Source organism: Aspergillus aculeatus, assembly GCF_001890905.1.
Source record: "Aspergillus aculeatus ATCC 16872 unplaced genomic scaffold ASPACscaffold_2, whole genome shotgun sequence".
Classification (NCBI taxonomy): domain Eukaryota; kingdom Fungi; phylum Ascomycota; class Eurotiomycetes; order Eurotiales; family Aspergillaceae; genus Aspergillus; species Aspergillus aculeatus.
The window spans coordinates 1245753-1257236 of NW_017962977.1; the positions used below are offsets into that span (position 1 = coordinate 1245753).

The 11484-nt window shown below is 54.3% G+C and overlaps 4 protein-coding genes across 4 annotated transcripts; 2 read left to right on the plus strand and 2 right to left on the minus strand.

The window, feature by feature from the left end:
* Window positions 1-253: 253 nt before the first annotated feature.
* ASPACDRAFT_22045 (mitochondrial 54S ribosomal protein uL13m) lies at window positions 254-1000 on the plus strand (the record flags this gene model as incomplete). Its single annotated transcript, XM_020199083.1, has 3 exons — window positions 254-274; window positions 399-759; window positions 846-1000. 3 exons carry the CDS (start codon window positions 254-256, stop codon window positions 998-1000), a joined length of 537 nt encoding a protein of 178 aa, XP_020060053.1.
* A 550-nt stretch (window positions 1001-1550) lies between these two features.
* ASPACDRAFT_39334 (urate oxidase) lies at window positions 1551-2644 on the minus strand (the record flags this gene model as incomplete). Its single annotated transcript, XM_020200575.1, has 3 exons — window positions 1551-1672; window positions 1742-2397; window positions 2505-2644. The coding sequence occupies 3 exons, from the start codon at window positions 2642-2644 to the stop codon at window positions 1551-1553; spliced, it is 918 nt and encodes a 305-aa protein (XP_020060054.1).
* Window positions 2645-3580: 936 nt separating this feature from the next.
* On the plus strand, window positions 3581-5351 carry ASPACDRAFT_15565 (uncharacterized protein; the record flags this gene model as incomplete). Its single annotated transcript, XM_020197153.1, has 7 exons — window positions 3581-3658; window positions 3705-3725; window positions 3786-3843; window positions 3920-4443; window positions 4492-4632; window positions 4707-4809; window positions 4936-5351. Coding segments are annotated over 7 exons (1341 nt in total), but the record flags the coding sequence as incomplete, so codon positions are not given.
* Window positions 5352-9576: 4225 nt separating this feature from the next.
* On the minus strand, window positions 9577-11125 carry ASPACDRAFT_111668 (C2H2-type zinc finger protein; the record flags this gene model as incomplete). The annotated part of the gene is made up of 3 exons (XM_020195577.1): window positions 9577-9602; window positions 9661-10431; window positions 10504-11125. Coding segments are annotated over 3 exons (1419 nt in total), but the record flags the coding sequence as incomplete, so codon positions are not given.
* Between the last annotated feature and the right edge of the window lie 359 nt (window positions 11126-11484).

Sequence of the window (11484 nt, forward strand, 5' to 3'; positions counted from 1 at the left end):
CGGACGATTTCGCTTAGTGCGGTGCGCTAGGCCCGTTTTGGGCTAGAACGGGTAGGGCTCGAGTGGTGGTCACGTGGATGCTGGGGGATGGGGGGAATGGTGGTTCTCGGAGGAAAGGTTGGTCCGGTTGGCCGGCTGGCCGGCTGGCTGGGACCCGGAGAGACTTGGGGGCCTGCAAAGATAGTGAGTTGTGAGTTGTGAGCTTGTTGAGATCAGCATCATTGGTTCTTCGTTTTTATATCGACATATCAAGATGTCGCAGACCATTGGAAAGGTATTTCTTCTCCTTAACTCTTTCCTTACTTAATCAATTGCCTTTTGTCTTCTGTCTTGGTTGTTGTTGTTGTTGCTGCTGCCCTCAAACTGACTTTTTTTTTCTGTCTTCGATATAAAAACAGACCCGTCTCGCCTACTCGCGCGCATGGCACCACGTCGACGTGGGCAGTGACGGTCGCACCCTAGGCCGGCTGGCCTCCTCCATCGCCCTCGTCCTCATGGGCAAGAATAAGCCCATCTACGACCCCTCCACCGACTGCGGCGACTACGTCGTCGCCGTCGGCTGCCACGACCTCCGCACCACCGGCAAGAAGCGCCAGCAGAAGAAGTACTACACCCACACCACCCGGCCCGGTAGCCTCAAGAGCATGACCATGGATATGATGTTCGAGAAATGGGGCGGCGGCGAGGTCCTGCGCCGCGCCGTCCGCGGCATGCTGCCCAAGAACCGGCTGCGGGATAAGCGGTTGGCGCGGTTGAAGAGTGAGTAGTCCGTATATTAGGGGGAGCATGTTGCATGAAGCGCGAATTGTGTCTTTTACTGACCACCCTTCCCTGGTGTACAACAGCTTTCGAAGGTCTCAAGCACCCCTACGAGCAGAATATCATCAAGATCGGTGGGACGGGTGTTCAGGCTCAGGCTCAGGCTCAGGAGTCGGTCATCGGAAAGCTTCCCGAGGTGCAGCAGGCTTTCCAGGCGGCTAAGGTGGAGGCGTCGGCATGAGAAGAGTCGCAACTATCTGTCACTTCGCCAGATGATTGAGATGGCTTCTATCATCGTGCTATCCCTAAGTGCCTTGACTGTTTCCTCCCCCTTCTTCTTCGCGGATACCAAAGACCGACTTGTGTATTCTGTTTTCCTGTACTTTTATATCCCGTACCATATCTTGTTTCCCTTGTTGTCACGAATACTTGCTAGCGCATGGGTGGGAGTTCTCAATGTTCATTTCTTCTCTGTTTCGGTCCGAATCTATACATTCATCTGATTTGATGTGTCTTGGAGGCGCCGGGCTTGAGGTCTTTTTTTACTCTCTGCTGTCGATCTACAACACCTACTTACTCGAAGATGCGCCGTTGATTTTGCACCCGTACCAGTTTACTGGAAGGCCTGTGCTGTATCATAACCGGCCAATCCAGTGAAATGCTATACCCCTATCCCAACGAAGGAACTATATACAAAAGAAGTGGAAGTGGGTGTCTTTGAGCCGGAAACAACTCCCAAGTAACCGCTGGAAAACGACAATAGCAAGGAAAAAGTCCAACAAAGAACTACACTACAACTTGGCCTTGGACTTGCGACCAACGGTGCACTTGATGAGACCATTGGGACCACCCTGGGGCGCATACACCTCGGCATCCTTGCCGGTGTTCTTCAGACCCTTGTGCCAGCTCAGATCTATTCATCCAAATGTCAGCCTACCACCTCTTTTCATCCAAGGAAAGGGGGTGGGGGGAAGAAACATACCAATCTCAAAGTAATGCTTGTTGGGCAGCGCATACTCCACCGTCTCGAGCAGGGGCTGCCGCTCGAGGATCTGCTCGGCCATCTTGTACATGGTGTTCTGGACGCTGGCCGAGTTATCCTCGGCGAAGGTCTTGAGGGTGATCTCGCGGGCGGCGGCCCACGTGGCGTCGAATCGGGGGACGGCGGCGCGGACGGCCTCGATCCCCGCGAATTTCTGCCACTGCCAGGTGGCGTCGACGTCGGTGCTGAGGATGCGGTCCCAGGTCTCCGGAAGGGTGGTGTACTCGTCGCGCAAGAAGCCCCAGAACTGCGAGTTGGTGCTCTTGAGCACGGTCAGCTTGGCCAGCGAGGAGCGGATGTCAATGCCGATGCTTTGAGCCTTCTCGACCACGTCCACCTGAACGTTGCGCGTCTCCTCGCCGTCGCGCAGGAAGCTGTGCGGGTGCGGCTTGCCGTCGATGGTCATGCGCGTCCACCGGTGCGTGACGATGGAGGTGTGCGCCGCGTGGATGTGCGGGTACTTGGTCACGAAATGGTTGCCCAAAATCGAGCCGAAAAGCTCCGGCGGCGTCACGGGGTTCTGCTTCGCCAGGATGTAGATCGTGTTCTTGATGGAGTCCGTGGCGACGACGACGCTATTGTCGGCTTTGGTGTAACTGTGTCATAGATTAGAGATTTTAGCCGGTTCCGTTGATGCAAGGGAGCGGAGGGGAGCGGAGGGGGACACAAGCAGAAACAAAAAAAAAAAATGGAAGAAACATACGAGGTGTCAATCTCTCCCTCCAGGAGAACACAGACGGTCATCTCGACGACGGTCTGGACGCCTGTCTTCTCGTCCCGGTGGACCTTGTATACTCGGACATTGTCCTTGCCGTAGCGGGCCGCAGTGATGGGGGAAGACATGGTATGGTGGGGGATGGGGTGGGTGATGAGGATGGTTTTCGTTGGAGGGGAACAACAACAACAAGAAGGAGGTAGAGGAAAATGTCCGATTGAAAGAGCAAATGTGCAGGGTATGCAGGTACACAGAAAACGACCGTACAACCAGGGAACAAAAGCGTCTTTAAGTTGGGGCAGCTTTCGCTTTCGCCCTTGGGGTGAAGGGGAAGATGGGGGAGGATCGCTCGTTATCGGCCACCTCCGAAACCCGCGCCAGTTCGACGGCCTCCGCACTTTTTGGATCCTTATCTTATCGGGATTTGATCCTGCTTTGCTGTACGGAGCTGGAGCTGGCCTCCCCTGTCAATAATAGTACCAGTAAACAGAATAAAACTTATTATGCTTGTGGTCAGGCCATATCCCTCCCAACATGCATGCGTATGCTTTTTCAGTCGAAGCGGAGGACGGAGATCCCCAACAGAACACTCGTCGTCCGGGATCAGATCACGGTTTCTGGTTGAATTGACTGCTTACTCTCTCGTTCTATTGTTCTTCGGCATGCACATCCGGCTGTTGCCCTCAGCTCAGTCTGACTAGACGTCAGATCCATCCTTGAACATTGCACATCGAAAGGAAAGCGACGCCGGAAGCTCTATTATTGCCTTTGCCATGTCTATGTCTATGTGCGTAAGTTTTTGCTCATTTTCTTGCGACGACGACGGCGGAGTGGCCGGTTATGGTTCTCGTCGTCATTATTGAGTGCGTGGGAGAAAGAGAATCCGCCCGCAAACCGAAAACGATTTTCCTACCAGAATGTAAATTAGCCACAGCTTAGCCACCGCTTCAGGCAATGGTTGCAACGCTTCTCTCTTCGCTTCACCAAACCACAAAATCTGCTCAAGTCTAGCTAGCGATTTACTTCGTAGTATCATTGAGTAAACTAGAATGTGGACAATGAGCCGTCGTCCGCCCCGAATGTTGCGATGGCGGTCGTCGACGGGTTTCATCATCGCGACGGTCTGGACATCGTTCTTCACGGTGGGTACCCTTATGTTCTTCGATGCAATGGCTGATGTGATAATAGGACTACTTTCTCTATGCGATGGTAGGTCATCAGTGAAAAGGGCCATGCTCTGCCATCGACCGCTAACCAGCTCTGCGCAAGATCGTACCTGTTATGCCTACTGCCCTGGTCGACCGCGCCGGTGTCGCATATGAAGACCGTAAGTCGAACACTGCCGATTCAATGCTCTGGTCGCTATCTATATCCCAAGCTAACTCGCGGTAACCCTCATCCAGGAGAATTCTGGGTGAGCATCCTGCTGATGTGCCAAGCTGCCGTCGCCTTTGTCTGCTGTCCAGCCTTCGGATACATGCTCGATGCGGCACCCACGCGCCGGATGCCCTACCTCCTGGGCCTGATTTTCCTTGGGGCATCGATGGTCCTCCTCGCTCTCGCGCACACGATCGCGGTGTTCATCATGGCCCGCATGCTGCAGGGCGCGGCCACCGCCATGGTCGCCGTGGCCGGGCTCGCCCTGCTCACAGACTCGGTCTCCACGAGCAACCTCGGCCAGACCATCGGGTACCTGGGCTCGGCCATCGCCCTGGGATTCCTGCTGGGTCCGCTGCTGGGCGGCTTGGTCTATCGAGTCGCCGGGTACCAGGCTGTGTTCGCCATCGCCTTTGCCATGGTGGGGATCGATCTGCTCATGCGAGTCGCGGTGGTCGAGAAGGCCGTCGCCGAACGGTGGCTGCAGACGCATTCAGCATCGTACTCGCCATCCCCAGAGGATGATGGGTATACGTCAAGCGACAGTCTGGTGCAGCAGCAGCAGCAGCAGCGACCAGCCGCGTTGCCAACCGGACAGCCCTCCCCATCATCTTCCGTGATGTCCAACAACGACCAACATAAGAAGCCAGCGATACTGATAATCCTCAGCCAACCACGGATTCTCATCTCCTCAGGAGCTCTTCTCGTCCACGGCCTCCTCTACTCAGCCTTTGACGCCGTAAGCTTCCCCGATGCCCTCTAACCAGACCACGCCCAACAACCCACAATTTCTTACTTCTCCATGGAAAACAGACAATCCCCATCTTCGTCGAATCCCGCTTCGGCTGGACCACCTTCGGCGCGGGCATGGCCTTCCTCCCCTCCGCCATCACCGCCCTCTTCCAACCCTACTTCGGTACGTTCTTATCCTCGGGCCCCCCATATGCCCTTATACCCCCCCCCCCCCCATTCCAAACCCCAACCCCTAAACTGGACCCCCTTCCCGTTTACCCCCTTTTCAACCCACTAACCACTGGAAAAGGCCATTTAACAGACACCCACGGCCCCCGCCTAATAGCGCTCACCTCTTTCACCTGCCTCACCCTCCCGCTCCTCACCCTCCGCCTCGTCACCACCGCCCACCCCACGCACATCGCCCTCCTCCTGACTTGCCTCACGGCCATCGGCCTCCTCATCAACCTCTGCACGCCGGCGCTGTACCTCGAGACGCAACACGCGCTGACCGCGCTGGAAGCGCGCGACCCCACGGTCTTCGGCCCCAAGGGCGCCGTCGCGCAGGCGTTCGGCATCCAGACGATGGCGCAGTTTTTGGGGCTGTTTGTGGGACCCCTGTGGGGCGGGTTCGTGGAGTGGCGGGCTGGGTGGGCGGTGATGACGGGGAGTTTGGCGGGGTTGGTGGCGGGGATGGGAGTGTTGATGTGTTGGATGGGGGAGGGTGGTGGTAATGGTGGTGGTGGTGGTGGTGGTGGGTTCTCTTTGCTTGGGAGAGTGGGTGTTTGGGGGAGGTTTGGGAAGTGGATGAGGAATTGCGGGGTGCGGAGGGGGAGAAGGAGGACGGTGGGGAGGACGGGGGTTGATGAGCGGACGGCGTTATTGGGGGAGGAGGAGGACTCAATAGTTAGCTAGCTACTAGGTAAGTACAATTACGATATACAGTACCATGTGCAGGTGTAACTGTGCCTATTGCCTGGTTTGCCGTAGGTCAGGACTCGAGTATATACTCTAAGATGTTCATCCTTCTAATTGCGAGCCTTGGATGGGAAAGATCTTGTAAAACACTGGACTTCAAAAGTACGTGTTTGTCGACACACTACTCAGCTCTACCTAACCCTATCAAGTCCAGGTCTATATAACCCTGTCACTTTTGAATAGGCTCGGTCGCTCCCTCAGACTTGGTTCCTGCCAATCTGCCCCCTTCTATCGAAGCAGCCTGACTCAACACGGACCGCCATGATTTGGCCCATTGCCTCGCTTCATTGCAAGATCTGATGTGGACACGCAGGCAATGCGAGGGACACCACGGCAAGCTGCACTAGAGAAAGAGAGAGAGAGAGAGAGAGAGAGAGAGAGGTGTCGTTCATGTACAGATATCTGATTTCCACCCCAGTATCTGTCTCAAACACAAGCAGAGACAAACTCGCATATAAGGTCGGGATTGTAATACCAAACCCTATTTGTCAATCTGCGCTAGGTCCAATCACTCCCGATGGGAACGACACCCGACACCTAAATTAAAGCAAGTTCTTTTTTAAGCCCAAACGCCAAACAGCAACGCCAGTCCCATAAGCCCCTCTCCGTTCCTGGATAATCTTCTGACGCCGGAGGTATATAAAAATAGGAAGATTCACAAAGCCGGAATGTAGTTCGCATCAAGGAAGTCCCGGTGGCCCCAAAGGCCAGTCACCAAAAAGAAAGCAGAGAGAAGAAGACCCTGTGAGTGGGAGGATCCCAAATCAAGCCAGCCTCAATAGTGATCAGAGACTTAGCTGATCGATGCTCCCCACCCGGCCGCTTCCTCCAAGGCGACCCCCTCCCTTAGTGACCATGCCTAATCGATAGAACCTCTCTTCGCCGCCGGGCGTCCGGCCGCCGATGTACCATTTCTCGGGACCAAGGGCGTCGCGGAACCCGCTCGAGCCGCTGGAGCTGTCACTGCCGCGCCGTTGACGGCCATGGCTATTGGTGATGGGGATAGGGTTCGAGGCGGCAGGAGTCGGTGGGGGAGACGATGCGCCGGCGGCGGCTTGGGGTGGAGTCGCGGCCGTTGACGGGGGCGGGGATGCGGGGCTGGACTGCTCCTGGCCTTGGCCCTGGGCCAGGGGGCCGCGGTGGTGGGAGTGCGGGCGAGAGTGTGAAGATGAGGAGGTCGAATGATGATGATAATGGTGTGTTGTGGAGGAGGATGCCGAGGACGCTTCCGAGTTGTTGCTGGCTTTCGTGGCGATTGCTCGAGCAGCACTCTGGGAGATCTGGGCAGAGGATATCGAGGCTGACGTGGATTGAGTGCCGGCGGTGGAGGCTTTGTATGTAGACTGTGCCCGGAAGGCTGCAAGGAAATTGGCCAGGAATGGTCTGTTCGTGGACATTGTGATGGCTGAGAGGGAGGCGATGGATGATATATGAGGAGTGGTTGAGGTTGGGATTGACAAGTCGGTGGAGGTAGGCTAAACGGTGGACTCGAACCACCGGTCACGTATCGGATGTCCCAGGAGTGCAAGGAAATGGGTAGGAAAATAAGTACTAATACTGATCCGAGTGCTGCGAAGCGGGGGTTGGCTTTCTCGCGTATATCTATAGATCTCGTGTGAGGGGAAGTGGTGGATGTAGCGGAGAGGTCGGTGGAGTTCGGAGTTGTGGGTAGCCGCGGAGTTGCGGAGGAGTCGAGATCTAGATTGGGGTCTAACAGAACTGATAGAGAGACAAGGCGCAATCAGGCGGTTAAATGTCCGACGTCGACACGAGAAGGAAGATGAAATAGCATGTAAGAATCCTTGTAATAGGGTTGAGTCAAAATTGATGCAAGGGAGAAAGGAAGGATGATGGACGGATGGATGATGGGAGGAGGTTTGGGGGGGGGAAGGCAAGAGTCGCAGTCCTCCGGAGCATCCCGTGGGTGACGGCCAATCACGGCGGGGAAATACCAATCCACGATCCGGGGCAGGCGGTGACGTCGACATTCAACTTAATACAAGACATGCTGTGTGGAAATCTTACAGTATCCGAGGTTTACTTGAGATTATGAGCAATCGTTAACCAAGTTTATAGGGTGACAAAATATGTATCTATTGTACAAGTGCAGTAGTAGTAAAGCTGCCTAACTATTAGGTATCCAGTGGTAACTATACATCATGGATACTTAGTGTCCCGAAGATCCTTCCCCACTCTATCTCTCCACACTTTCGTTCTCCATTCCCATCTCCATCTCCATCTCCATCTATCAAGGGTTCGAGGGGATAGGAAAATCCCGGGATGTTCCCCTCCTCCGGACCAAAGGGGCTATTACCTTCTAAGTACGAATGGTACGGGGGTACTGTACTACCACCTACCTACCAACGGCTCTTCGGCTTCGGTCGGGCCACCAAATGAATCAATCACCTGTCTGTCACTCCCTCACACTACTCCAGGCCACATGGCATGGCTATTCTTCCTGCCTTCTTCCACTTGTCTACCGCGGAGATATTCCCCGTAGCATCCGACAACTACCGTGAACAAGTTGCATACGCCAACGAATGAGCTGAGAATGAGCATGGGCAAAATTATTGTTCCTTCTGAGAGGTAATTCTAGCCCTTTTCATGATGACAATTCCTTCCGGAACAAGGAACTGGAAATGGAGAACACCGTAAGATAGAATAATCGTCGCAACACCATGCAGGGGTTGGCCAGGGATATGCATCCAGGCAATTCGACCGAACCAGGCCTCAAGAAGCGCCAACACAGCTAGCTGGCCTTCCTTCGGCAGCAGTCGGATTCCATAGGCAACCCCGGCCACACCCAGATGACAATGTAAGTCACAGAGAATGGGGGAAAGAAAGAGAAAACAAACAGGCCATACGCAACAGACCTGACAAAACACACGAGGATGGAAAAGCATTCAAAGATGACTTTGTATGAGCGACGTGTATGAAAACACCTTGGCAACCCCAGTCCGAACGTGCATACCCTATCAGGGACACATCGGCTCTACATACAGGGTGGACTGGGGGAGCTGACATGAAAGATTGAGAAACGGCCGTGATGATTATGCAAACAGAGGCCAAGCACACTCTTTTTCTTGATGCAACTGGAAAGAAAATTCGCGAGAATGGACCATGCAAATCAGGGTGATGCATCGACAGAAAGAAGCCTTCCACTCAAAACTCTTTTGATCTCATTCCACATGAACGATGACAAAGGGAAGTAGAGAAGAAGAAAAAAAAGCACATTCGCATAGAAACACATGCCCAAGTCTATGATTGGACGCCGGATAAAACCACACCATCCCATCAAAATCACTCATAATGGATGGAAAGAGGAAAACAGTAAAACGAGAAATAAAACAGATCCTGAACCACCGCAAAACTGCACTCGCCGTAGAAATGCTGACACTGTGTATTTCATCGCAGGAAGTTTCAATCACTATACCTGCAGAAAGAAAATGTTTTCATGACAATAAGAGATTTGGACGCTGAACAATCCGACCACGCCGATGCGCACTGCGCGAACTTCTTGGGCCTGGCCAAAACCCACTTTTTTCTATCGTCATTGCTTCTTTTTTTTTGTCTAACTTTTGTTTCACCAATCGAGTAATTCTTCCTTTTTTTTTCTATCATTCCTCTGTCTCGTTCGGAAGTCAAGGCGGCTTTCAGATTGATCCATAGAAGACGTAATCCGAGTATCTAGAGTGATTCGGAGTATTGAAGTGAAATCGAGGATCAGAGACGTCAAGTAGGTCCGAAAAAGAGTCGTATATGCACAAGCGTCCCCAATGTAAGATCCGGTACCACTGCACATGTCCTTAGATCTTGAATGCGTAACGTCGTATGACACGTAATCCCACCGATGGGAGGTAGTGTGATATTTTGATTCGAGTTCTTTAAAGGAAAAAACTCCTTTTCGCGCCAATTGCATGTTGTTGGGTTCAGCGTGGTCAAGATACAGACATCCGCCCTCATTTACTCGCAACTATTGGCGGGCGGGCTGAACGGTGCCTAGATGACAGGTGAGTTAGCACCGAACTCAATTCTAACAGGTGTCCTTTCAACTTACCGTCGCCGCTCATAGTTGAAGCCAGATAAAGTCCGTTCATGCCACTTTCTTGGGGACCAGGGGCGGTGGTGGTGGGGTAGAACTTGCGTTCAGCGTCAACGTGAGCGTGGATCGGCTCCTGGCCGGCGGCCATGGTCTGCTGAGGGAAGACCTGGTTGATGTAACCGTCGGAACCTCCGGGCTGAAACATCGAAGTCCAGTCAATTTCGCCAGCATGATTGGGAGTGGGGCCAGGCATGACAGGGCGCTTAGGATCTTGAATAACCGGGGGCTTTACCTGCTCAAGGGGAGGACGGTCAACATTGAGTTGTTGGCCAGAGGCATCAGCACCGGGCTGAACCATGTACGGGCTCTGCTTAGGAGCAGCAAGCCAGGGACCTCTCTGTTGAGGCTGACCGGCAGGATAAGCGTCCTCGGGAGGACCGCGGTTCATCCCATTGACAGACGACATGGAGAAACCCAAAGGCTGCTGTTCCGTGTAACCTGGACGGGCGGGAGCCATGCCATTGCCGTTCACAGGCCCCTCAGCATACGTTGCACCGGGGAGACCGTTGGAAGGCGGAATGGAATTGTTGACTTCCTCCTGGACAGGCTTGACAGCATTGGCCGCAGCTTGGGATCTCTTCAGATGCGCCTGGGGATGCGATAAGTGAGTCGCTCCCGTGGGGTTACCACGTCTCAACGAGCACTTCTGGAAGTGGCGCTTCAAGATGTCACTGCGGGAGAAAGTGTCCTTGCAAAGAACACACATGTAAGGACGATCACCCGTGTCTGTAACACACGCATGCCTGTTAGCGCGATACAACTTGCAATGCAACTCTCACCGGCTGTAAATAAACTTACGTCTGAGCAAATGACGCTTAAGGTGCTTAGCATGAAGATATGTCTTGTTGCAGTGCGGGCATGGGAATTTTCCATCTGCATCCTTGGCGGGAATTGTGGTGTTCTTGGCAGTTCCATTGACGCCGTTGGTGACCGGAGTCGCGCGTCCCGGAACGCTCGGGAGGATACCACGACGGCCCTGCGAGCCAACAACCTGGGTGCGAGGAGGCTCCTTTGCAGCATAAGGCGCAGCGCCATTCGGGCCTGCCACGGGATCCTGGTTCATCCAAGGCGAGCCCTTAGCATCCGAGTAGCTGAAAGCACCCGACGGAAGTGCGGAGTAGTCGGAGCGACGGTCACGCGGCGGGGCCGGCGCAATCGGCTGAGGATAGGACTGAGCACTCGACGCGGGGGGGAGCACGCTGTGCGGAGGAGGATAAGGTTGCGACGGCTGGGGCTGGGCCTGCGGATTGGGATGGGAGAGGAACGAGGACGGAGGCAGGCTACCCACGGTCGTATGAGGCATGATAGGAGCCGCGGAGGTCGCGTAGACATCGTGAGTTGACGCGGGATATCTCGAGAGATCCGGCCGGTAAGGCTGACCCATGTAGGAATGAGGGGCAGGAGACTGGGAGTGATGAGGCTGGAGCGGGGGAAGAGTGTGCGGCTGGGACACCGGGTACTGGTGCTGCATGGCGTACTGAGGCATGGGCATGCTTGAGATAGGTGTCGAGGAAAGAGGCGTGGAGCCCTGGGGCAGGCTGGTGGATGGGGGCCGTGACGGATGAGATCTGGGATCCATCGTGACGCGGGGAGGGTGTCAAACAGGAGGGGTGAGGGTAAAAGTGAAGGGAATGGGGTTTAGGACTGGCGAACAAGGATTTCACTGTATCTTGATCATTGATCGCAGAACGGAAACTAGGACCTTTCTGCAATTGTGTTGCGATCAAAAAGGCGAAGCTTCGAGGATGCGAAAAGCTTTTGCCAATGTCACTGACTTCA